This window comes from Vulpes vulpes, chromosome 12 (assembly GCF_048418805.1).
Source record: "Vulpes vulpes isolate BD-2025 chromosome 12, VulVul3, whole genome shotgun sequence".
Lineage (NCBI taxonomy): Eukaryota > Metazoa > Chordata > Mammalia > Carnivora > Canidae > Vulpes > Vulpes vulpes.
This window is the reverse complement of record NC_132791.1, coordinates 183,716,013-183,742,713: the sequence shown is the minus strand read 5'-3', so window position 1 is coordinate 183,742,713 and position 26,701 is coordinate 183,716,013. Positions and strand designations below refer to the sequence as shown.

The 26,701-nt window shown below is 50.3% G+C and overlaps 2 protein-coding genes across 3 annotated transcripts; one reads left to right on the top strand and one right to left on the bottom strand.

Moving 5' to 3' along the window:
• Window positions 1–4,778: 4,778 nt before the first annotated feature.
• On the bottom strand, window positions 4,779–6,645 carry CIAO2B (cytosolic iron-sulfur assembly component 2B). The gene is made up of 5 exons (XM_026011446.2): window positions 6,498–6,645; window positions 6,263–6,342; window positions 5,887–6,012; window positions 5,412–5,457; window positions 4,779–4,990 (listed from the first exon to the last, which is right to left on the bottom strand). The coding sequence occupies exons 1-5, from the start codon at window positions 6,643–6,645 to the stop codon at window positions 4,893–4,895; spliced, it is 498 nt and encodes a 165-aa protein (XP_025867231.2). The 3' UTR covers window positions 4,779–4,892.
• A 437-nt stretch (window positions 6,646–7,082) lies between these two features.
• On the top strand, window positions 7,083–18,893 carry CES2 (carboxylesterase 2). 2 transcript variants are annotated; one of them, XM_026011444.2, is made up of 12 exons: window positions 7,083–7,213; window positions 13,133–13,337; window positions 14,188–14,329; window positions 14,928–15,061; window positions 15,143–15,401; window positions 15,659–15,757; window positions 16,019–16,159; window positions 16,302–16,382; window positions 16,634–16,778; window positions 17,191–17,328; window positions 17,828–17,900; window positions 18,362–18,893. In XM_026011444.2, coding segments are annotated over exons 2-12 (1,401 nt in total). In that variant the 5' UTR covers window positions 7,083–7,213; window positions 13,133–13,335; the 3' UTR covers window positions 18,549–18,893. The 2 variants fall into 2 exon arrangements, with proteins under 2 accessions (XP_025867229.2, XP_025867228.2); XM_026011443.2 differs by having other exon boundaries at window positions 7,213–7,840.
• Window positions 18,894–26,701: the final 7,808 nt, after the last annotated feature.

Genomic DNA, 26,701 nt, shown 5'->3' with positions numbered 1-26,701 from the left:
TCCCAGCACCCTCCAGACAGCTGCCAGCAACTCTGCTAAAAATACCTGGCCCTGGCCCTTCTGCTCCTGGTGGTTCAGCTCCTGGGCTGGAGTTTGCCCAAAGTTGGGGAAATCCTGGCAGACAGGTGTCAGAGGGCAGCAAGAGTGGCTACGGGTGGGACTAGACCAGAGTCAGGGCCGGATTCAGCCCCTTGAAGAGTCTTCGACGTCTCTTTCCTTCCCTCTAGCCCCAGTTGGGCCTGTAGGGCAGGGTATAGGCAGGCAGGGCCCGGAAGTTTAGACTCCCATCTAGGAGGAGCATAGGTGTAGAGTATAGCTGGGGCAGGGCTGGGGCTGGTGGGTAGGATGAGCCACCACCTGGTGCCCCCACTGCCCAGAGCTCACCTGCTCCTTAGAACTAGGGTGGGTGCCCCGGCACAGAGGGGAGGAGATGTAATAGGGGAGCTTGGTTTCTAGACGTGTCTCTGCCTCCAGGTTCCTGGGTCTCGCCTCCTCTCCTGGTGTCAGGGTGCCCAGCTTGCTCATGTCTGGGGTGTGTGAGGATTGGGGGCAGGCAGGCTATGAGGTACTTTGTGACAGGGATCTGCTGTCAGACTCTGACGTTTGATTGTGATGAGTGTGGCGGGGGTGGGGGCACCCATTCAGGGCTCAGGTGACATCACCAATGGAGATCCTAGTGGGCTGTTGTAGGTTGCCATGGAGACCTGGGTGGGGTTCTCTGGCTGCTGTATCAGTTTCCTTGGCAACATCTGAGAGGGCCTTGGAGTGAGGAGGGTCTGGCTAGGTAAGTATGAGGGGGTTCCTGCAGGCCCCTCTGGCCTTGAGGTCCTCAAGGTAGGTAAGGGCTAGAAACTGAGGGGTGGCCTGTCCACATGTGTCCTTTCTGCGGCCCCAGGGTCTTGGGGACCTGGGCAATCCCATACTGACTCTAGCTTCCTGGATGAGATCCAGTGGCAAAAGGGAGTTGTGGGTTGAGCCTCCTGTCAGGACACAAGTCTCAAGAGCCAGCAAACCACTTCCCATCAGGAATCCTGGCCTGAGCTGTTTTTAGCCCCTCCTACCCACCTCAGCCATGACCTTGCCACTGAAAATAACCCCTGACCATCCAGCAGGAAGGTAGGTATGCAGCGGAGCTCCGACCCTTCCCAGCAGGGAGCCATGCAAGGAATTAGGGCTGGGTTTCCCCTCAAGTAATCTGAACTCTTGACTTCAGTATGTTTCTTCATTGCCAAGGGAACTGCAAGCATACAGGCCAGTCAGGCCCCAGGCACTCCCCACCAGACCAGACACACTCACCACAAGCCTAGGTATAACCAGGGGCCCAGGAACCAAGAGCAGGACATGACCTTGAGACATCCCCACTCCCACTTCCTGGTCCTCCCGGCCCTCTGGGCTGAGCTTGAAGGAGCAACTGAGTCTGGAACACACCTAGGACAGCCCAGCCTGCAAATCTCAGCTCTGCCACTTGCTAGCCATTTCACCTCTGCCCATTTATCTTGGGTGAGCCTCAGCGTCCTCCTGTGCAGAGCAGGGATAATGTCTTTATGGGAGTTGTTATAAAATATAAAAACATGAAATGCAGAGGCAAAGTGGTTGGCACAGGTCTGGCATATAGTCCGATCTCAGTAAGAACATTTTTACCATCCCTGCCTGGATGGGACAGATTGAATGAATCTGTGGCCCCGTCCTGTTTCTTCTTTCCTGTGTGTTCTATGGTCTCCAAAACAGTGGTCTGCCCAGGAGAGGGGCAATGCAGATAGTCTTCCCCTCCCCTCCATACCCACCCTTCCTCTGTGGGACCCCATACCTTTCTCCCTCCCTCTAGTAGCAAAGGGTTGCAGAGGGAACTTGGTTGGGTTTCAGTATATCCCCAGCTCTCCTCACACAACAGCCCCCATACCCCAGTTCCTTTGTTGTAGGGTTCATTTCATTCAGGGGTACCTGGCTGGCTCCATCAGTAAAGCATGGGACTCTTGACCTCGGGGTTGTGAGTTCAAGCCCCACACTGGGGTGGAGCCTACTTAGGAAGAAGTAAAAATAAATAAAAAGGCTCAATTCACTTATTCATCTCACTGACCTGGACTTAGTACCTTCTGTGTATCAGGCCCTTGTGCTGTGGGCACAACACAGCTGGGCATGTTCATACATGTCATCTAATCCCTGGGTCAACTTCACCAGCTATGATTTGTTGTTCCCATTTTGTAGACATGGTAACCAAAGCCTGAGAAGTCACAGGCCAGAAATAGCTGACCCAGACACACCTGACAGAGGGCTTCAGAGACCTCAAACCTCACCCCTATCTCATACCCATGTATAACAGCTGGAGTTCCAGAAAGTACCCTGGGCACTAGCCCAGGATTCACAGATGGTGTCCCTGCAGACAGCCAGGGGCCACGCACAGATGAGTCAATACTGACAAGGGGACTATCTGATACACCAGCGTGACACAAGCAGCTTCATATCCCTTGCCCACCATGGCCTGGCTGCCAGGAGGGCCAGCTGAATGACTCAGTGACACCTACCTCTCCCATGACCCCCTACCCCCAGCTGAACACAGACACCACAGACACCTTAGACAGATTGGGGTTGTCAGTGCAGAGGTACACACATGGGGAAGCCCACAGCTGGATACAGGGGGCTGGGAATGCTCCCTGGGCCTGAGCGGCCCTGGCTAGTCATCTTGCCTTTCTGGAACATGAACATCTATGGGAAGTGGGTAGAGTGCCTGGAAGATCACCTGGAATGGGTCGGGATCCATTTTAAATCTCCACAGAGCAGTCCCAAAGTGAGTGTCACAACTATGCCCACGTTACATATGAAGAAACTGGGCAACATGGGCTGATAACTTCATCTCCCTAAGCCAGGGGCGGCCAGATCTTGGTCACTGGGTGGTGAAGCCCCTCCTTCCTGGAACTGGGGGCTGGTGGCTCTGGGGGGAGGGTGGGAGCTAGGCTCTTCCGTCCAGGCAACAGCGCCCCCTGCCATCTGAGGAGTATGGGCCAACCTGCTTAGGTTCCTCTTTATTCCCTGGCTGGAGGTCTTGGGACTGATTTAATTTCGGAAGCTCGGTTCCTCATCTGTGATATAGGGAAAATAAAAGGTAGCAACTGCCGCACAAGGCTGGATGGAGGATTGAACGATTAGGTAGCATATGCAAAGCCCTCAGCCAGTGCCCTCTCAGGACAGACTTGGTGTCAGCCAACCCTCCACAGATCTGCAAAGAGCCTCTGGAAGTCTCTGCCCACAATCACATCTGAGCCTTCACTGGGATGAAGTGGCCAGAGCAGACTTAATATCCTTGTTTATCCTCAGAGAAAGAAACAGAGGCGGGGAATCACGGCATTATAGTTCCTAACTGGCTGATCCCAGATCCAAGCCCCATGGTCCATGCTAGTGACCAACTGTGCTCTGGGAACAGTGGGAGAGGTAGAGGGCCCAAACCTCAGCACCCGAAATGACATACATCTCTGGGGATGCTGCTGGAGAAGGTGCTTCAGGGTCCTTTCAGCAGAGAAATCTGCTATCACTGCCCTGACCAGGGGACTAGATCAAGCATCAACAGTGAGAAGTAGGCATCACACAGCTGCTGGCGGATGCTAGAGGATACATACGAAACTCTTGGGTAAGGTTCTCATTAATCAACTCAAACCTGAACTCAAGCAACTTCTAGTTTATAGGAAACAGCAGACAAAGAAACAAATCAGATTGCAGGGCTTCTTCACGACAATTCATCTGACTTTCGAAAAAGTCCATGTCAGGCACCTGGGCGGCTCAGTCGGTTAAGCATCTGCCTTCAGCTCAGGTAGTGATCCCAGGGTCCTGGGATTGAGTCCTGAGTTGAGCCTGCTTCTTCCTTTGCCTCTCTCTCGATCTGTCTCTCATTAGTAAGTGAATAAAATCCGTAAAATAAAGTCAATGTCAAGAAAAATCAAAAGATGGGGAATGGGGATAGTTCTAGAAGAGGATAGAGATACTAATGCAATGCATAAAGCTTCACTGGAGCCTGATTATTTTCTTTTTAAGCATGGAGCCCAATGTGGGGCTCAAACTCGCAACCCTGAGATCAAGACCTGATCTGAGATCAAGAGTCAGACACTTAACCAACTAAACCACCCAGGTGCCCCAAAGCCTGATTAAAAAACTGGGGCAGCCCAGGTGGCTCTGCGCTTTAGCGCCACCTTCAGCCCAGGGGTATGATCCTGGGGACCTGGGATCAAATCCCATGTCAGGTTCCCTGCGTGGAGCCTGCTTCTCCCTCTGCCTGTGTCTCTGCCTCTCTCTCTGTGTCTCTCATGAATAAATAAATAAAATGTTTAAAAAAATAAAAAAACAACTCTAAATGGCATTTTGTGGAAATTTATTATAAATGATTGGACATTAGATGGTATTAGGAAATTTTTCCATTCTTGGCCAGATAATAGCACTGTGGTTACACAGGCTTACTCTTTTAAGACCAGGATGAAGTACTTAGAAAGTGAAGGGTCATGTGTGTGCAGTTTACTCTCAAATATATTTATATTATGCATAGACAAATAAGGCCAATGTTGCAACATGTTGTTAATTTGAATACAGACGATGGGTATACAGGAGTGTTCACTACACTAATCTTCCCATTTTTTTGTATGCTTGCAACTTTTCTTAATGACACCACTGGGAGAAATTTTAAAAACGCACTGCATCTCATTGACCCAACCTGTATAGGAATTTGCACTCACGATCACCATCTCCTCCCAAACGCGGAATGACCCAAAATGAAAGATTTAAGACACACTGGGAAATGAATATAAATTAAGAGTTTATTACAAAATGCAAAATGTTAGTTTCTCATTGTCAGTGATTCAAGAAAACAAGGCCATGAGCCCTGGGTGTGACGGGGGGGCAAAAAGTCAGGCTCAGGAGCGGGCTGACAGGCACTGGTTCACAACCTCCAGCAGGTGGGTATTCTCTAGGGCGGCTGCCACCCGTTCCTTATCCGCAAGCTGCTTATTCACTGGATGAGAAGGAAGGAATAGAGAAGGAAGATCAAAGCTAGACTCTGGATAGCCTGCCAGCCAGCCCCATGTCTAAACCTTGTGTGTATATAGATATGCACTCATTCTAATCTCCTGTCACCTCATTCCCAGGACCCCAGGACTTGCCCAAGCTACCCAAGCCACCTGAGCCCACAATGATCCCTCCCACCCGGCTCCTCGTGTCTGCTACCTCCTGTACCATCAAGGACCCTGGTCCTGTGTACTTAGGAAAGGAAGAGGGCAGGAATGGAAGAACATGGTAAGCACAGGAGACTTAAGCTGGCTTCACTCCACTGAGGAGTCACCCACTCAGCCCCTCTCCTTCCATCTTGCCCTACAAACCCACCATGGCAAGGGGGAAACCTCAGGGCCAATGCCTCAACATCAGCCCACACTTACCTGCATGCTCCGAGGCATGGGTCCCTGGTGTAATGTGCACATCCATCTGGGAGGGGGAGATAGGTGGGGTCTGAGCACTTATCACCTGTCTACCCCCTCGCCCCCTTTCCCCCACTCGCCACCGTCCACTGATCCTTCCTCCTCATTGTGACTGTGGACTCTGGACAGTCCATTATGCCCCAACCCCACTCACAGCCACTCCATCTCTATCCAAAGAACTGGCTAACTACCGCTGACATAAAGGCCTGCCTGTGCCCCATCACGGCTCCAAATCTATATACAGCTTTCTACTCCCTTTCCTGCCACACTCACTACGCTTCTGCACTTTCCAGTTCAGTCCCATTCAGTTGGAAGGGCTCCTCCCAGTTTCATCACTGCCAGCTGGGATCCTTGCAGGGCTCGCTGTGATGTCCATGTCTTCCTCCGTAGCAGAAGCTCACCCCTGTCCTACCCCTGCGGCTCAGTTCCAATTTACCTTGAAACGCTGGGGAAGGGATCGAAGAAGTTTGACTTTGATGGACAGGCCGATAAGGGTGGCCATGCTGCAGTGTGGAATGGTGGGTGTGAAGGCGACGGCCACCGTGCTCTCGGGGTCGCTCACCTGGTTGGGAGAACGACATCTCGTGAGAAGGCACTCCCTTCTTCTTAGTACGTTGCTTCGGGCAAATTGTCTAGCCTCTATGGGCCTCAGTTTCCCTGTCCATAAAACGGGCACAGCAATCCCTCCCTCCTCCCCTTCCGAAGATTCCCTGACGAGTCCGTGAGCTGAAAGAACGCCAGGCTCCTGGTGCAGATGAACTTTCCTGACTCTCCCGGACCACCTGCCCCCTCGGACGCTGTGAGTGACTCACCTGAACCCGGACTTGCTCTACTACGTTCAATTCTTCCAGTGTCAGTGGATGCTCCGGGTCATTGATGGAGCGAATCAGATGTGGCAAGTGAAGGAAAAGGGACTCTGTGCCCTGGCCCACTCAGAACCCTCCGCCGGGACAGCCCGGGCCTGCTACATCCACCACCTAGCGGACGGCGTCGCTTCAGCCCCCTCCCAGGCCCCCGCGAGCCCGCCCGCGCGGCAGCGGCGGATATCGAAGATCTCGCGCGCGTCGATGCTGTCTGGAACCTGCTCGTCCTCCTCGCCCGCGGTCACCGGCCGCTCCCCGGAGCGTTCGTAGATGAGAGGGTTGGCGTTCTCCAGGAGGCCGGCCCCGACCCCGCCGCCGCCGCCGCCCACCATCGCGAAGCCGCTGCGGCCGCCGCGGGCGTGCACTTCCGCTGTAGCCGGAGCACTTCCGGGGGACGGGAGGGGGCGGGGCGACGGGGTCGCGGGAGGGACGTGCTGCGCCGGCCGCGCTGGGCCCGGGCTCCGCGGGGAGCGGCGGCCGCGGTGCGCTCCGCTCGCGGACCCGGGGAGACGCGGAGCGCGCGTTCACGGAGAGGCCCCGCGAGCCGTACGGGGCCGTCCGAGCCCTTGGGGCGGCGGAGCTGCGGAGGCCGCGGCTGGCTCTCGGGGGCGTAAAGAGAGCGTGTCCCCGGGCACCGCCTCCTCCGCGGAGTCCGCCCGCGGGCGGGGTGGGCCCCGGGCAGGTGCTCCCGGCGCCGTTTACTGCGCTTCGGAGCCTCCTGGCGCCCCTGCCTCGCGTGTCGCCCGCGGCGGTGTCACGCGGGCTCGCACGCGCTCTGTGTCAGCTGGACGCGCGCCCTGAGCTCCGCCTCTGCGGGGTGCGGAGGGAGAGCGGGCCTGGGCTCCGAGTGCATTTCCGAAGGCAGCTGTGACGAGGGAGGAGGCCCACGGAGACCCTCAGGTTAGGGGACGCAGGCCCAGGGACCTTGAGGTGGACCCAGAAGCCGGGTCCTGAAAGCCGGGAGGAGCCTTCTGGATGGACAGTCACCCCGCCCTGCGTCTCCCCAGGCGTCCCTTCACCTGGAACAAAGGCCGTTCCCTTCCTCCATCTGTGGGGGCCCGGATAGGGCACCTCCTCCCGGGAGCTCTCCCGGGTTCCACCACCACGGCGCCCGCTCCCCAGCGCCCGGCCACCCCACGGGGCCTGGGACTCCAAGGGCAGGGAGCACAGTCGCTCCGGTTTTGAGGCGAGGGCTGCGGGCATTGTGGCGGCTGCCGAAGGCCCTCGGCCGCTCCTGGGAAGCCCAAGGGGCGCCGGGCCAGGGGAAGCGGCCTGGCGCCTGCGGGCCTCGGGTTCCGCCTGCGGCCTCTCGCCCCGCTCGCTCCCCCGCTCGCCCCGCCCACTCCCAGCCGGGTCCAAACTCCGAACACTCCCGGAGCTGCGGCCGAGCGGCCGGTGGGGCCTGGGGACAGCCCGGGTGAACGGCAGTGCGCTCCGAGATGCGCTCCGAGATGCGGCTGGACGGGCTTCGCGCGCGGCTGAGCGCCGTGGTCTGTGGGCTCCTGCTTCCCCTAGTCCTGGGCCAGGGTGAGGCTCCCTGGGGTCAAGGCCGGGTCGGACTTGCCAGATTCTGCAGCCGCGGGACCTGAGGCTGCGGGAGGGAAGGCCCTGGGGCCAGGGCGGGGGGGTGGGGCGGGGGACCCTAGGGAGGGGGCGGCGGAGAACCGCGGTGCTGACAAACTTGCTTGCACCTGCCCCAATGCTTGGAAACCCCTGGGTGGGCCCCCTGAGGTGCAGAGAGAGTCGGGGCAGCAGAGGTCACACAGTACAGAGGGGTGAGGGGTGAGGGAGGCCGGAGCTCTGAGCAGTGCCTTGAGGCAGTGGGAGTGGGGGGCACAACTCAGGATATTTCCTTCTTAGTGTTTGTGGTGGAGCTGGTGCTGCGTGTGAAAAATGACAATAGTAATTATCTTCCTGCCGAGGTTTGGCTTTAAGTGTTGCCCCCTTGGCCAGAGGGACATCCTGGCATCTGCTGAGCGCCCCTCTAAAGGGTCCTGGGTCAAGATTACTGGCTTCCGGGGAATCTGGCTGTGCCAGCCCCCACCCCTGTATGTCTATCATACCCATCCATAAGCCCCATGTACCCAACTGGGCCAAGGGCACCTTTTGGCCTCCGGGGCAAAGATGATTACACTTTGTGTCAACTTTGGATTGGATTCTGCTGGCTATGATCAGTAGCTGAGGCTGTGCTGACACCATGCCTGGGGCCTGCACAGCTCCTGCGCCCCCTCTTACCAGTGATCCTCTCACCCCAAATGGCTCTACCTGTGAGACCCAGCTATCCTCCTTGCTTCCCAGGCCAGTCTGCCCTAGGACATCCATATTAATCCCTTGGGCTTGGCCCACCCCCAGGGGCCTCTGCTCTTACCAGCTGCTCACCAGGCTCTCAGAGGTCACAGAAACCTTTCAGTGGGATGATTTGCTAGGCCTTGCTGATACTTCCCTTGAAAAAAATGTTAATATTTTGGATTGCCCCCACATTCAAAAAGAATAAACTATAAGAGAGAATGCAGGTGATATGTCTGACCGTCTCCTGTCCCATCCCATCCTGGCTTCTTCACAGGGACCCTTAGGATCCCCAGGGCCTTCTACACACCACTCAGGAGTTTGCCCAAGAATGGATGTGTTCATTCATCTTTGGTTTTCACCTAAATGGTCACAAACTCCCTCCTTTTCTGGCACACGGCTTTTCCACTTTCTGACACAGGAATGACCTCCTCACATGGTAGAGCTTCCTCATCCTGTTTCATGAAGGGTTTCTCTTCAAGGAGAAAGCATCCTTGATGTAACTGCCCTCTGCTCAAGGACATTTCAACAGGTTGCATCCTTTGCTATAACAACCTTCAGGTAGTGGAGGCCAGTGGCCACAATGAGTTACGTGGACAGATAGCCCACCCGGCTATCTATAGATGTAGAAAGGAACTGTGTGTAGACCACAAGTTACTGGGGAGAGGGGTAGGCCTGTGACTTGGAAAGACATTGCTTAGTTGTCCTCATTGGAACTTGTGAGTGGCCGTTGACTCTGGCCTTATCCATAAGCATGTTGATTGATGTTGTTCCGACAGGTGATCTAAGCAGGGAATCGGTGGGTGAGCTGGGAAGGAAAAAGTGGGTCTGGCAGGGGAGTGGGACTGAACATGCAAAACCCGGAGACAGGCAGGCACCAGCATGGCAGCTTCCCCTCTGCCCGGCCCCCCTTGGGCTTCCTCAGAAGGGGGCCGAGAGACTTCAGCAGCCCCTCCACAATACCCACAGTGCTCTCTTCAAAACCGGAGTGACTGTGTTCACTGTCCATATTATAGTCACAGGCCCCGTGGGGTGTTTGGGGTCTGGAGACTGGGAGCAGTAAGTTGTGATGGTGGAACCCGGGAGAGCTTCCGTGAGGTGGTGCCCTATCAGGATCCCCACAGATGTAGAAATGGGAACAACCAGGACCAGGACACCTGGGTGGCTCAGCAGTTGGGTGTCTGCCTTCGCCTTAGGGTATGATCCTGGGGTCCTGGTTTGGATCCTACATCGGGCTCCCTGCATGGGGCCTGCTTCTCCCTCTGCCTGTGTCTTTACCTCTCTCTCTCTCTGTGCCACTCATAATAAGTAAATGAAATTGAAAGAAGAAAGAAAGAAAGAAAAAGAAAAAGAAAGAAAGAAAGAAAGAGAAAGAAAAGAGAAGAGAGAGAAGAGAAGAGAAGAGAAGAAAAGAAAAAAAAGAAAAGAAGGAACAACCTTTGTTCTAGGTGAAGGGAACCGCAGGAAGAAATGCAGGGAGGCATGACTGCCCATCCTGAAAGCTCCTCCTTGCTTTCAGGACTCGGTTTCTGGGTCTACCTTCAAAGTTCCTCATCCTGTATTGTCTCTGATCTGGAGGTAGTATAGATCCTTGAGGCTGTTGTTTTGTTTTATTTTACTTTGTATTTTGGAACCAGGCTCAGATTGGCCAAATTTTGCAGAAGAACCTAAACCTGCAGTAGGAAAGCTCCAGGCAGGCAGGAGACAGTGGAGATGACACCAGGGGAACCAAGAGCCTGACTGCTTACCTTCCTGCACCACCTGGAGGGATAGAGAGGGTTGGGGCTGCCTGCGGTCACACAGCACCAAAGGGTTTCCAGTCTATAGTAGAATAATATAACACACCCACTAAATCCATGATCTACCTTCAACGATTATCAAGACCTGAGCAACCTAGTTTTGTCTCCTTTGGACCATTATTTGAAGCAAATCTCACACATGATATCATCTGTAGAATTTTAATGGCCTATTAAAGGCCTTTTATATAAATATAGCATTATCATGGGGGCAGCCTGGGTGGCTCAGTGGTTTAGTGCCCCTTCAGCCCAGGGCGTGACCCTGGAGACCTGGGATCGAGTCCCACGTCAGGCTCCCTGCATGGAGCCTGCTTCTCCCTCTGCCTGTGTCTCTGCCTCTCTATGTCTCTCTGTCTCTCAGAATAAATAAATGAAATCTTAAAAAAAAAAAAAACCAAACCTATCATGATTTCTTAATGCAATCAAATATCTAGCCAAATGTTCTTATTTTGTCTGATCTCATAAGTGATATTTACAGGGTTTTGTTTTTTATTAGAGAGAGAGCATGAGAGAGAGAGAGATCACAAGCAGGGAGGAATTGGAGAGGGAGAAGCAGACTCCCCACTGAGCAGGGAGCATGATGGAGGGCTTGATGCAGAGCTTGATCCCAGGACCCTGAGATCATGACCTGACATGAAAGCAGATGCTTAACTGACTGAACCACCCAGGTGCCCTGCAGGCTTTTTTTTTTTTTTTTTAAATCAGGATTCAAATAAGGTCCATACTTCGAAAACTGGTAAATGTGTTTCTTTTCTTAGAACAGCTTTGAAATACAATCCACATAGCATATCATTCACCCATTTTTTCCCCATTCACCCATTTAAAGTGTACAATTCAATGGCTTTTAGTTTATTCACAGAGTTCACCACATTGATTCCTCTGTTCCCCCCAACTTGAGCCCTAGGTAGCCACCAATATGCTTTATGTCTATGGATATGCCAATTCTGGGCATTTCATATAAATGAAATCATTTAATATGTGATCCTTTGTGATGGACTTACTTCACTGAGCATAGGTTTTCAAGGTTCACCCACGTTGTAGCATGTCCAGTATTTTTTTCTCTGTATTACTGAGCGAAATTCCATTGTGTAGATGTGATACATTCTATTGATCCATTTTCCAGTTGATGGACATTTTGGATTGTTCCCACTTTTTGGCTATTATAAATTTGGATTGTTGCCACTTTTAGACTATGAGCACTCACACGCAGGTTCTTGTGGGGATGTATATTTTCAGTTCTCTTGGGTTTATACCTAGAAGTAGAATTGCTGGGTCATATGCTAACTATGTGTTTAACTTTTTGAAGAACTTCCCGATTGCTTTCCAAAGCACCTGCACCACTTTGCCTTCTCACCAGCAATCTGTGAAGGTTCCAGTTTTCCTACGTCCTTACCCACATTTGTTATTGTCAGTCTTTTTAATGTATCTCTTTTAACCTTCGGCCTTCCATTACCCCTCTTTTATTTTCCTTGCAATTTTGTTTTTATGTAGAAGAAACCAGTTTAGTTGTTGTGGAGAGGATCTCAGAGTTTAGGCTTTGCTGATTACATCCACCTGGTGTCTTTTAACTGTTTCTCTATGCCCGGGATGCCTGTAAACTTACATTCATATATTTATATTCTAGAGGCTTGATCAGATTTCAATTTTAGGTTCTGCTTCATTATGTTTTGGGGCAAGACTACTTCATATGGGGCTATGAACTCCCAACAGAAAACATACATCATCTGATTGTCTTGCTTTTGTGGCAAAGTTAGTTGTTGACGTCACAGATCTCAATGAGCGTTTCTCTTAGCATAGCATGACTGAGGTGAACATTTCTTCCTTTGTGTACGAGTCATTTATTTGTATTCCTTACTCTGTCTGAACATGTTCCCTCACCATTTCATAGTCTTTCACCAAATATGCACAGCTGGCACATGTCTTATTCATTTGTAGAAATTCTTTGTGTGGGGCACCTGGGTGGCTTGGCCAGTGAAGCGTCTGCCTTCAGCGCAGGTCACGATCCCAGGGATTCCTGGAATCAAGCCCCACATCGGGCTCCCTGCTCAGTGGAGAGGCTGCTTCTCCCTCTCCCTCTGCTGCTCCCCCCGCTTGTGCTCTCACACTGTCAAATAGGTAAATAATTTTTTTAAAGGAAATTCTTTGTGTTAAGAATATAATCTGGGCTCTTTCTGTTAGATGATTTTCAATCACTTTCTCCTTCCCTTTTCCCCATAGTAGAGCAGGTGGTGCTTCTTTCTAGTTACAGTGATGCCTCATTTTTGTAACCCTCCTCACCACATCATCACTCTTTGTTTGAAAGATGCTTTCTTGGTGTCATTTCTTGCCACCTAGAGCATGAGATCCCTAAGGACAGGAGCCTCAACTGCCCGATTCCCACAGTTCGCCTACTGTCTCATCTGACCCACACAGTCAGCAGAAAGGACGCTCTCACCCCTTCAAGCTTATTTAACCATTTGTTTGAAGTTCCTGGGGCCAAACTATGGTGCCAGGTCCCAGAGAGCCTCACTGAGTGTAGTGGAGAAGGCTGGGGCCAGACCCAGGGAAAAGAGTTGAAGGAGTGGGCAGGAGTGGGGAGAGGGTGGACACACTGAGTTAAAGGCAGGGAATTTGTAAAGCGAGTGTTTGTAGATCAGAGTCCCTTGAACTGAGGACAGGAAGGAGCTGACAACATCAATAGCCTGGGAGGGTGGCTGATTGGTAGACTCAACCCTGATGTCTGATTCTCTGCTCACAGGCCAGGACTCTGCTAGCCCCATCCGGACCACACACACAGGGCAGGTGCGAGGGAGCCTCGTCCATGTGGAAGGCACTGATGTGGGAGTCCACACCTTCCTGGGAATTCCTTTTGCCAAGCCGCCTCTAGGGCTACTACGATTTGCACCCCCTGAGCCCCCTGAGCCTTGGAGTGGTGTAAAGGATGGGACCTCCCACCCAGCCATGTAAGCAGGGTGTCCAGGAACTCCAGTCCCTGGGGTGGAGGGTACTCTGAGCTCTGGGCCAGGCTGCAGTTGTCATTTCATCTAAACTTCCACAGCCAGTCTCCCCTCTGAGTTTGGTGGATCACCACCTATATCTTTCCCAGGAGCATGCAGAGGCTTGGAAGGGTAAAGCAACTTGCCTAGGTTCATGGCCTGGAACTTAAAGCAGAGTTACACATCTGCGTGGATTCTAGTTGTATCAAGTGGTTCCCTGCCACCAGGGGAGGCTTGGTTGGATCCATGAACCCTGTAGGAGCCCCTGACTCCAGCAGCAGATACTGGAGATATTGAGGAGTAGAGGACCCCCCACTGTGTGCCAGTAACAGGGCCAGCTGCCATTGGCCAAAGGGCATGTGTATGTTCTTGCAACTGGCAACTCTGTGGGAGAGATGAGGTTCCCTGAGAACCTGACTTGAGATGAGGGATATTCTACTGTCCTTCTCATGAGAAATTAATATCCATTCATTTGGGAAGCCCATGCATGTGGGCCATTCTCCTGTTCAGGCCTGTCTGGGTACAGGAATACAGTGGTGAATGTCAACACATGCAACCCATACCTCTCCCAGAAACCCCAAGAGTCAAGATTTCCCAGCCTCGGGAGGATTGGTATCAAAGGCCTTATAACCTTGAGGCCTTCCTGGAAGACTGGGCTCCATCCCAGCCTCTCCAGAGCTGGGGGCCTGTGACTTGGCGCAGAGGGTTTTTAGGGAAAGACCATGTGTGAGCATGGTCTCGGGGAAATGAGACTGAGGGTGGTGGGGAGCTAATCTGGGTCCAGGATCTGGGTTTGACCATGGTACGGCCCCACTAGGTGTGTGCAGAACATCACTACCGCAAATGCAGTGGCTCTGAAATTGCTGAATACGACCCTGCCTCTCACCTCCATGTCCGAGGACTGCTTATACCTTAGCATCTATACACCTGCCCACGCCAGTGAAGGCTCCAATCTGCCTGTGAGTACTAGGACCCGTCTGGCTGGGTTGTGGGAGCACATTTCTTCTACAGAAAGACTAGAAAGGACAAGGTCAGCCTGGGCCCCCTGCAGTGTGGACCCTGTTGAGAAGCCTCTCACTATTGAGTCCAAGAAAGTGCTCCTTACCCAACATGAGTGGCTGATCCTGGGGCATGGGGTCATGGAACCCTGACTGCTCCTAGAGGTCGGAAGCTGTGGCCCTGGGATGGACCCAAGACTCACCAAACCAACTCATGCTCAGGACACCCACTCCTAGGGGTATCTGTTGGCCAGTGAGAATGGAGAAACTTAATTAAGGTGCATATGGGATGATCAAGGAGACACCCCTTTTCTTTCCACCTCAGAGAGTTCCAGGAGAAATGGAGCCAGACTTTGGTATATACGGTAGGACCCAAAGTGTGGGAGGCCTGGTTTTCCTGATAGAAATTGGGTCACCTTCATCCAGGTCATGAAGAAGGTCACCTGTCCTGCCTGAGTTTGATCTATGTGGTTAGGCAGACAGAGCCAAAATGGTGGATAGTCCAGTAGGGTGTTGGCTGGGTGGTAGCCACATGGTGCCTGTGCCTCAATTTCCCAAGGTGTTGGTGTGGATCCACGGTGGTTCGCTTATGATAGGCATGGCTTCCATGTATGATGGCTCCGCACTGGTAGCCTTTGAGAACTTGGTGGTTGTCATTATCCAGTACCGCCTGGGTGTGCTGGGCTTCTTCAGGTGAGACTGGGGCTGGGCAGGGCAATGTCAGCTGAGTGAAGCCAGGACAGCCCTGTGATCCCTGTCCTTGCCACCCCACAGCACTGGAGACAAGCATGCAACTGGCAATTGGGGCTACCTGGATCAAGTGGCCGCGCTACGCTGGATCCAGCAAAATATTGCCTATTTTGGAGGAGACCCTGGCCGTGTCACCATTTTTGGGGAGTCCGCAGGTGGCACAAGCGTGTCCTCACATGTTGTGTCCCCCATGTCCCAAGGACTCTTCCATCGTGCCATCATGGAGAGCGGTGTGGCCCTGTTGCCCGGCCTCACTGCCAGCTCCTCTGATGAGGTCTCCACGGTAAGCATCCCCTCCTGTGAGAAGCCAGGGTCCTGCCTCAGCTCTTACGTCTCGGCCTCCATCACTCTGTTAAATGAGCATAACCAGGGGCCCCAGCACTGGCAGGACTGTCTAGCCAGGTGGACTGGCCCCTTGGCTAAGGCCTCCGAGTTCACACATAATACCTTGTGAAATTTGGGGAGTACCTGCGGAGACCTTAGGCAATCCATCTCCCCCGTCTGGAAGGATGAGTCAGCCCTTGCCTTATCTCTTTACAGAGGGTGGCCAAGCTGTCTGGGTGTGGCCAGGTTGACTCAGAGGCCCTGGTGGGCTGCCTGAGAAGCAAGAGCGAGGAGGAGATTCTGGCCATCAGCAAGGTGGGGCTGAATGGACACGCGTATGGAGGAAGGGGAGCGATAGGTGTGGGGAGCATGGCCTTTACATTCTCTGGGCAAGTTACTCCATCTCCACGCCTTAGTCCTCACAGCCCTGGGTGGGAAGTTGAGGCTAGGCCATGCTAAGCCAGCTGCAAGACCTCTTGGGGAGGGGGCGTGAGCACCCTGGAGCAGCTGGGAAGGGATGAATGGGACTCAGGGCATCAGAATATGTCTGGGACCTCACCTTGTGGGTCCTCTCAGCACTTCGAGTTCATCCCTGCTGTGGTGGATGGGACCTTCCTGCCCAGGCACCCCCAGGAGCTGCTGGCCTTTGCTGACTTTCAACCTGTCCCCAGCATCATTGGTGTCAACAACAATGAGTTCGGTTGGCTCCTCCCCTTGGTGAGGCCCAAGCTCCCAGGTGCCAGGCCCCTGGGGGGGGGGGGTCGGGGGGGGGTGGGGAGGTGGGAGAGGGTGGCAGGGCTCAGGGCTTCATAGCTCTAGGACCATTCTATCCTCAACTTGAGTTTCCCCTGCTATCCAGACCCTGAACATCTCTGACCCCAAGAAGGAAATAGACAAAGAGATGGTGAAGGCTGCTCTACAGCAAATGTCAGCATTGTTGGTGAGGCTTTTGGGGTCCTACCTCAATGGAGAGGGACTCCTCTCCTGTCCAGAGGCAGGGGAAATGCATCCCCAAGATATCTTGTCCTTGTATTATTCCCCATGAGCAAAGACTGGAGTCATCCCCAGAGCTCACCCTCTTTCTCCCATTCCTATACCTTCCCAGGATCCATCTCCCCAAACCTGACCCTGCTGCCTCCCTGCTGCTGCCAACCTGCCTAATCTGACTATTTCTGATCAATCTGGGGGTAGATATTGCCTCCTGATGTTGGTGACCTGTTGATAGAGGAGTACCTAGAGGACAGCACGGATCCACAGACCATCAAAGCCCAGTTCCATGAGATGATGGAGGACACCATCTTCGTGATCCCAGCACTCCAAGTAGCCAATTTTCAGCGTGAGTGTATCTATAACTAAGGGCAGAGCAGCAAGGGTGCAGCTCAGAGGTGTATGTCCCTATTGGTTGACCAGGTCCCAACCCACGTCTGTTTTTTGGGCCCCTAGGTGGCAAGCACTTGATGTCTGTCATCTCAGTAAATGCTCACAGCTGGTCTAAGAGACAGGCATTTTCCCCAATTTTACAGATGAGAGCCTTCAGTGACTTGCTCAAAACCACACAGCTAGGAAGTTCCGAGGTCACTATTTGAACCCAGGTCCTTCTCATTGCTCTTGCTCCAGCCAAGGGCTCCCTCATCCCATTGTTCAGATTCCAACCAGCTTTGGACCTAGCTATCTTGCCACTGTGGGTGATGTAGAAGAGCCCCAGGTAAGGGACCACCATGTCACAGCCTGCACATCCCACCCCCTAGGTTCTCATGCCCCTGTCTACTTCTATGAGTTCCAACATCGACCCAGCTTCTTCAAGGACATCAAGCCGCCCCACGTGAGGGCAGACCATGGTGACGAGTTATTCTTCGTCTTTGGAACCATCTCCTGGAGAGGCTATGGTGAGTGTCCCTGGGCAGGGTCCCTCAGAGACTCCTCATTCCCAGAATGTGGGCCTTGGCTGGGTCCCTGAGTGAGGGTGATTGCCCTCCCCGTACAGATGAGCAAACTGAGGCTCAGAGAGAGGATGGGAACAGGTGCCCAAGATCTCACAGCTGGAGAGGCTGAGCTAGAGAGGCTGAGCTAGAATCAGAGTTGAAGACTTCAGACTGGTGCCTGGGCTCCCCCCACCTCTCCCCAGGGTGTTCAGAAGGCATATTTGTTTCTCAAGTGGCTTTCCAGTGCCAGAAGGAAGAAGGGAGCCTTCTAGATCAGGAATGAGCCTCGTTGGGGTGAGGAGAGGGCCTGGTGCCCCAGGGCTGTGGGGGGAGTGGGCAGAGAGCCTACCGGGAAGGACCCAAGGAAAAGTTACACATGGACTGGTGAGCATAGTGGGGGCTGACCCATGTGCTGGACTGGGCTTGGCCCTCCCCTGGATCCTTGTCCTCTTGTTTTCTGTAGTTAAAGTCACTGAGGAAGAAAAGCTGTTAAGCAGGAAGATCATGAAGTACTGGGCTAACTTTGCTCGAAATGGGTGAGATGTCGCACCCCACCTCAACCTCTAGGGGTGGGGGAGCTTGAACCCATTCAGGACCTCCCTTCACTGTTGTGACCTTCTCAGTGTACTTGGACCCTTAAATGCATGGTGGCTCCTTCCCTAGCTCCAGGTCCCACACAGACAGGGAGGGGTCTTATGGGTGCTGGATGCTCTGTCCATCTCCAGGTGACCTGGAAGAGGGTGATAATGTTATGTTACCCACAGAGCCTCCCTCTGACCATAAGGGAGAACACAGTCCAGGTTGCCCTGCTCCCTGGTAACACTCTAGTGGGAGGCAGTTTCTTTCCTAAATCTAGAAATACCCCCGCCCCTGTCGTTCCCCCAGCCCACCTGGCCTGTCGGGCGCCCTTGCCCGACCCCAGGTGGGGCACCAGGCCTGGGCTCCACAGGGCTCAGAGCGCCTCTCTGCCTGCCCTGCCGGGGTGGTGTGTCTACAGGAACCCTAATGGCAAGGATCTGCCCCTCTGGCCTGTGTTCGACCAGGAAGAGCAGTACCTGCAGCTGAACACGCAGCCTGCAGTGAGTCGGGCCCTGAAGTCTCACAGGCTTCAGTTCTGGACGAAGACCCTACCCCAGAAGATGCAGGAGCTGATGGAGGCGGAGAAGAAGCACACAGAGCTGTAGCTCCCTGCGTCTGGGAGTGAGGGGCCAGGGGGCTGGGCTTGAGGGCAGGTGGGGTCTGCCGGATATGCCCCCCCACCCACTGAGGAGCCAGGGGCTTTTCCCTCAGTCACACAGTCTTTCATTCATTCTGCGAGCCAGCCAGCCAGCCAGCATTCATTAAGAACCTACTGCATTGGGGTCCCCGGGTGGCTCAGCGGTTTAGCGCGGCCTTCAGCCCAGGGCGTGATCCTGGAGTCCCGGATCAGGTCCCACATGGGGCTCCTGCATGGAGCCTGCTTCTCCCTCTGCCTGTGTCTCTGCCTCTGTCTCTCTCTCTCATGAATAAATAAAATCTTAAGAAAAAAAGAACCTACTGCATGTTAGTTGCCAAGCCCCCGTAGGTCCTCTCATGTTAGACACACCCAGTGAATCCCCCCCATGAAGCTGAGGGTGGGTAAGCCCCAGTAGAAGTTCATGCCCCGCTGAGCCTCGGGTGCCGTCCCCTCTTCCTCACCTCTCTCCATCCTCACCCTCCCTCTCCTCTCCCTTTGAAGGAGGGTGCTTTGGGAAATGCTACCTACGCCTGGTTCTCAAGCCTCCCGTGCCTTCATATGTGTCAGTAGCCAGTAGAAATCTGGATCCCACGAGCTCCGAGATCTTGGCCACCAAAGCCACCAACTACTGAGAATGTAGAAATCCCTGGCCCCACCTTTGTCTCCTAGACTAAATGTCATCTATCACTGACATTTGAACACCTACCCAGTCACTTACCTGTGTCTCACAGAGGGGACTGACTCCATTTTGGGGAAGAAGTAGGACTGAGCTCCACTGATGGAGCCAGTTCAGTGGCCAAGAGAGCGGGTGGGTCCCTCAGCCACCTGCCTCTTGAAGCGTGCCTTTATTCTCCGAGGTTCTGTGACACTGGGGGCTCCCACTTTACACAATTGTAGCACATCCAGGCAGATGTTAATCAATATGATGTTTCCTAGAAGTGGATTGAGGAGCCAGAAAGTCTAGAAGAAGAGACTCTTGTCCCCTGGCTTCCAAAGGGCTCTCCATCCACGGAAGTCTTCCCTTGACTTTTGGGGTTCTCCTTGCCAACCATCTCCCCACCCTCTGCCAAGCATCCGCCATCTCCAGGTGGGCATCGTTTTCCTGCTTAGCGCATTGCTTCCCCTAAACTTTTCCATCACCTTACCCACCCTGCCCCCTGAGGAAACCTTCTTTTATACAGTGTTTGAGCTCGGTGTGCAAAAATACCAAATTGTATTCACTCTGCGTGTGTTCCAGAGTGCTGTGTTCCACCAAAGCACTTTTTCTATGTCTCTAAGAGGCCATATGCTTCTTCTCGTAGGCCTAAGAGCCCTGCTATGCCTCTACGTCCGTCCAACCTGCCCTCTCCAGGCACTAGATTCCCAAGGAGGAAAGCCTCCTTCCCTCCAGGACTTGCGAGCCCAACCATACAGCCTCCAAAGGGCCGTCTGAAGGATGGGGAGCAGCCACCAGATGGCAGATGAGGATAACCCTTAAGCCTGGGCCGTCTAAAACTAGGGAGACCAAAGGGGCTTTTGTGGCCGCTGACTGGTGCATACCGCTTCTCCAGCATCCTGAAAGCATTTATCGAGCACCCACAGCATGCATGTTTTTCAGTCCTGTGGATGCACAATATGCTTTTCAAAAGTGAGCTCCCAGGACCAGTTTTTTTAGTCATCTTATTATTTTTTAACAGCTTTATGTTGGAATACTTTACATAGCATTAAATTCACCCACTTTAAGTGTACAGTTTCACAAATTTGGCTAAATGTATAAGACATATGACCACCATCATATCAAGTGTTAGAATGTTCTGTTAGTCCAAAGAGCTCCTTCATGCTCCCCTGCCATCAATCACTGCCCTGACCCTGGCCCTGCACAACCACCGAATTGTTTTCTATTGCTAGTTTGCCTTCTCCAGAATGTAATGGAAATGGAATCACTTATGACTCCTCTCTGTCACTTAGTATAATGTTTCTGAGATTCAGCAGGTAGGTTCCTTTTATTGCAGAGTAGTATTCCATAGATGGTAGGCTACATTTTTTTTCATTCACCGATTAATGGATATTCGAGTGATTTTTTTGGGGCTCTTTTTATTAAAGTTGCTGTGACCTTTTCAGTCGGGTCTTTGTGTAAATGCATGTTTTCACTTCTTTGGGGAAAATGGCTGAGAGTGGAATTGCTGGGTTATGTGGCAAGTGCCTGTTCAACTTTATTTTTTTTTTTTGTATATTTTTTTTTATTGGAGTTCAATTTGCCAACATATAGCATATCACCCAGTACTCATCCCGTCAAGTGCCCCCTCAGTGCCCGTCACCCAGTCACCCCAACCCCTGCCCACTTCACTTTCCACCACCCCTACTTTGTTTCCCAGAGTTAGGAGTCTTTCATGTTCTGTCTCCCTCACTGATATTTCCCACTCATTTTCTCTCCTTTCCCCTTTATTCCCTTTCACTATTTTTTATATTCCCCAAATGAATGAGACCATATAATGTTTGTCCTTCTCTGATTGACTTATTTCACTCAGCATAATACCCTCCAGTTCCAAACCACGTGAAGCAAATGGTGGGTATTGGTCGTTTCTAATGGCTGAGGAATACTCCACTGTATACATAGACCACAGCTTCTTTATCCATCATCTGTTGATGGACACCGAGGCTCCTTCCACAGTTTGGCTATTGGGGACGTTGCTGCTAGAAACATCGGGGTGCAGGTGTCCCGGCGTTTCACTGCATCTGTATCTTTGGGGTAAATCCCCAGCAGTGCAAATGCTGGGTCATAGGGCAGCTCTATTTTTAACTCTTTTAACACAGTTTTTAAGACAGTTTTCCAGAGTGGCTGCACCAGTTCACATTCCCACCAACAGTGCAAGAGGGTTCCCCTCTCTCCACATCCTCTCCAACATTTGTTGTTTCCTGTCCTGTTAATTTTCACGGTTCTCACTGGTGTGAGCTGGTATCTCATTGTGGTTTTGATTTGTATTTCCCCGATGGCCAGTGATGCGGAGCATTCTCTCACGTACTTGTTGGCCATGTCCATGTCTTCCTCTGTGAGATTTCTCTTCATGTCTTTTGCCCATTTCATGATTGGATTGTTTATTTCTTTGCTGTTGAGTTCAATAAGTTCTTTATAGATCTTGGATACTAGCCCTTTATCTGATGTGTCATTTGCAAATATCCTCTCCCATTCTGTAGGTTGTCTTGTAGTTTTGTTGGCTGTTTCTTTTGCTGGGCAGAAGCTTCTTATCTTGATGAAGTCCCAATAATTCATTTTTGCTTTTGTTTCCCTTGCCTTCATAGATTGTGGCCGAGTTCAAAAAGGGTGTTGCCTGTGTTCTCCTCTAGGAGTTTGATGGATTCTTGTCTCACATTTAGATCTTTCATCCATTTTGAGTTTATCTTTGTGTCTGGTGTAAGAGAATGGTCCAGTTTCATTCTTCTGCACGTGGCGTCCAATTTTCCCAGCACCTTTATTGAAGAGAATGTCCTTTTTCCAGTGGATAGTCTTTACTGCTTTGTCAAATATTAGTTGACCACAGAGTTGAGAGTCCACTTCTGGATTCTCTATTCTGTTCCATTGATTTATGTGTCTGTTTTTGTGCCAGTACCACACTGTCTTCATGATCACAGCATTGTAGTACAACCTTAAATCTGGCATTGTGATGCCCCCGGCTCTGGTTTTCTTTTTCAATATTCCCCTGGCTATTCGGGGTCCTTTCTGATTCCACACAAATCTTAAGATTATTTGTTCCAACTCTCTGAAGAAAGTCCATGGTGTTTTGATAGGGATTGCATTGCATGTGTACATTGCCCTGGGTAGCATCGATATTTTCACAATATTAATTCTTCCAATCCATGAGCTTGGAATATTTTTCCATCTCTTTGCATCTTCCTCAATTTCTTTCAGAAGTGTTCTGTAGTTTTAAGAGTATAGATCCTTTACCTCTTTGGTTAGGTTTATTCCTAGGTATCTTTTGCTTGGGGTGCAATTGTAAATGGGATTGACTCCTTAATTTCTCCTTCTTCAGTCTCATTGTTAGTGTATAGAAATGCCACTGACTTCTGGGCATTGATTTTGTATCCCGCTGCACTGCCGAATTGCTGTATGAGTTCTAGCAATCTTGGGGGGGAGTCTTTTGGGTTTTCTATGTAGAGTATCATGTCATCTGCCAAGAGGAAGAGTTTGACTTCTTCTTTTCCAATTTGAATGCCTTTTATTTCTTTTTGTTGCCTGATTGCTGAGGCTAGGACTTCTAGTACTATGTTGAATAGCAGTGGTGAGAGTGGACATCCCTGTCGTGTTCCTGATCTTAGGGGAAAGGCTCCCAGTGTTTCCCCATTGAGAATGATATTTGCTATGGGCTTTTCATATATGGCTTTTAAGATGCTGAGGAATGTTCCCTCTATCTCTACACTATGAAGAGCTTTGATCAGGAATGGATGCTGTATTTTGTCAAATGTTTCTTTGCATCTATTGAGAAGATCATATGGTTCTTGTTTTTTTCTCTTGTTGATAATGATCTATCACATTGATTGCTTTACGAGTGTTGAACCAGCCTTGCATCCGGGGATAAATCCCACTTGGTCATGGTGAATAATCTTCTTAAAGTACTGTTGGATCCTATTGGCTAGTATCTTGTTGAGAATTTTTGCATCTCTGTTCATCAGGGATATTGGTCTATAATTCTCCTTTTTGGTGGAGTCTTTGTCTGGTTTTGGAATTAAGGTGATGCTGGCCTCATAGAACGAGTTTGGAAGTATTCCATCCCTTTCTTTCGGAACAGCTTTAGTAGAATAGGTATTGTTTCTTCTTTAAACGTTTGATAGAATTCCCCTGGGAAGCCATCTGGCCCTGGGCTTTAATGTTTGGGGAGGTTTTTGATGACTGCTTCAATTTCCTCCCTGGTTATTGGCCTGTTCAGGTTTTCTGTTTCTTCCTGTACCAGTTTTGGTAGTTTGTGGTTTTCCAGAAATGCGTCCATTTCTTCTAGACTGCCTAATTTATTGGCATATAGCCTCTCATAATATGTTTTAAAATCGTTTGTATGTCCTTGGTATTGGTTGTGATCTCTCCTTTTTTTTTTTTTTTTTTTTTTTTGATCTCTCCTTTTTTATTCGTGATTTTATTAGCGTCTTTTCTCTTTTGTTTTTAACAAGGTTGGCTAATGGTTTATCTATCTTATTAATTCTCTCAAAGAACCAACTCCTGGTTTTGTTGATCTGTTCCACAGTTCTTCTGGTCTCTATTTCATTGAGTTCTGCTCGAATCTTTATTAACTCTCTTCTTCTGCTGGGTGTAGGTTTTTTTTTTTATTTATTTTTATTTTTTTATTTATTTATGATAGCCACAGAGAGAGAGAGAGAGAGAGAGAGGCAGAGACACAGGCAGAGGGAGAAGCAGGCTCCATGCACCGGGAGCCCGACGTGGGATTCGATCCCGGGTCTCCAGGATCGCGCCCTGGGCCAAAGGCAGGCGCCAAACCGCTGCGCCACCCAGGGATCCCTGGGTGTAGGTTTTATTTGCTGTTCTTTCTCCAGTTTCTTTAGGTGCAAGGTTAGCTTTTGTATTTAAGTTTTTTCCAATTTTTTGAGGGATGCTTGTATTGCAATATATTTCCTTCTCAGGACTGCTTTGTTGTATCCCAAAGATTTTGAACGTTTGTATCTTCATTATCATTAGTTTACATGAATCTTTTTTTTTTAAGATTTTATTTATCTATGAGAGAGACAGAGAGAGAGAGAGAGAGAGAGAGAGAGAGGCAGAGGGAGAAACAGGCTCCATGCAGGGAGCCCGATGCCGGACTTGATCCTGGGACTCCAAGATCACACCCTGGGCTGAAGGCAGGTGCTAAACCACTGAGCCACCCAGGGATCTCCCTCCATGAATCTTTTTAATTCTTCTCTAATTTCCTGGTTGACCCTTTCATCTTTTAGCAGGATGGTCGTTAACCTCCACGTGTTTGAATTTCTTCCAAATTTCTTCTTTTGATTGAGTTCAAGTTTCAAAGCATTTAAAGCATTATGGTCTGAAAATATGCAGGGGACAATCCCAATCTTTTGGTATCAGTTGAGACCTGATTTGTGACCCAGTATGTGGTCTATTCTGGAGAAAGTTCCATGTGCACTTGAGAAGAATGTGTATTCAGTTGCGTTTGGATCTAAAGTTCTGTAAATATCTGTGAAATCCATCTGGTCCATTGTATCATTTAAAGCTCTTGTTTCTTTGGAGATGTTGTGCTTAGAAGGTCTATCATTTGCAGAAAGCACCGTGTTGAAGTCTCCCAGTATAAGTGTATTATTATCTAAGTATGTCTTAACTTTGGTTATTAATTAATTGATGTACTTGGCAGCTCCCACATTAGGGGCATAAATATTCATGATTGTTAGGTCCTCTTGTTGGATAGATCCTTTAAGTATGATATAGTGTCCCTCTCCATCTCTTACTACAGTCTTTGGAATAAACTTTAATTTATCTGGTATGAGGATTGCTACCCTTGCTTTCTTTTCAGGACCATTTGAATGGTAAATGGTTCTCCAGCCTTTCATTTTCAGGCTGGAGGTGTCCTTAGGTCTAAAATTAGTCTCTTGTAGACAGCAAATAGATGGGTCTTGCTTTTTTATCCAGTCTGAAACCCTGCATCTTTTAATGGGATCATTAAGCCTATTCACTTTCAGAGTTACTATTGAAAGATATGAATTTAGTGTCATCATAATACCTATTCAGTCCTTGTTTCTTTAGGCTTCCTCTTTCTTTTACAGGGTCCCCCTTAATATTTCTTGCAGAGATGGTTTGGTGGTCACATATTCTTTCAATTTCTGCCTATATTGGAAGCTCTTTATCTCTCCTTCTATTCTGAATGAGAGCCTACCTGCATGTTTTTCTCATTTAGGACCCTGAATATATCTTACCAGCCCTTTCTGGCCTGCCAGGTCTCTGTGGAGAGGTCTGCTATTAATCTAATATTTCTCCCCATATAAGTTAGGGATCTCTTGTCTCTTAATGCTTTGAGGATTTTCTCTTTATCTTTGGAATTTGCAAGTTTCACTATTAAATGTCAAGGTGCGAACTTTTTTAATTGATTTTAGGGGGGGGACCTCTCTATCTCCTGGATCTGAATGCCTGTTTCCCTCCCGAAGTTAGGGAAGTTCTCAGCTATGATTTGTTTAAATATGTTTTCTGGTCCTCTGTCCCTTTCGGTACCCTCTGGAACCCCAATTAAACATAGATTTTTTCTTCTGAGGCTGTCATTTATTTCCCTTAGCCTTTCCTCATGGTCTTTTAATTGTTTTTCTCTTTTTTCCTCAGCTTCCTTCCTTGCCATCAACTTGTCTTCTATGTTACTCACTCTTTCTTCTACCTCATTAACCCTCGTCATTAGGACGTCTAGCTTGGATTGCATCTCATTTAATTGATTTTTAATTTCGGCCTGATTAGATCTAAATTCTGCAGTCATGAAGTCTTTTGAATCCATTATGCTTTTTTCCAGAGACACCAGTAGCTTTATTTTTTTTTCACCAGTAGCTTTATAATTGTGCTTCTGAATTGGCTTTCTGACATCAAATTGTAATCCAAATTCTGTAACTCTTTGGCAGAGAGTACTGTTTCTGATTCTTTCTTTTGTGGTGAGTTCATCTTTCTAGTCATTTTGCTCAGTGCAGAGTAGCTAAAAACCAGTTGTACTTGTTAGAAGCATAAACCCTTCTCTCTGTAGTATTCCAGCTGTTCTCTCTTTAATTCTCAGGCTGAATTCATAGGTTTTCAGGATGATTTGAAAGTTATCTAGGTAAGTTGGTGGGGATAGATGACTTGGGGACCCTATTCCTCTGCCATCTTGCCCCGCCCCCGTCTGACTTTTTTTCCCCCCGTTTGACTTTTAAAGAAAATGCCAACCTGTCTTCCAAAGCGACTGTACCATGTACCACCAGCCATCTGTGAGGGTTCTAGTCATTCCATCACCTGTCAACACTGGGTCTTACCAGTCTTCTGCAGCTGATTAATTTTACTGGGTGGTGGTGGTATCTTATTGTGCTTGATTTCCTATTTCTGTGTCTTCCTCCTCTCTGTCTCTGTCCCTGTCCTTATCTCTCTGTCTCTCCCCTCCTTGCTCTTGCTCTCCTACAGGTACCTACGGATCAAGGTGC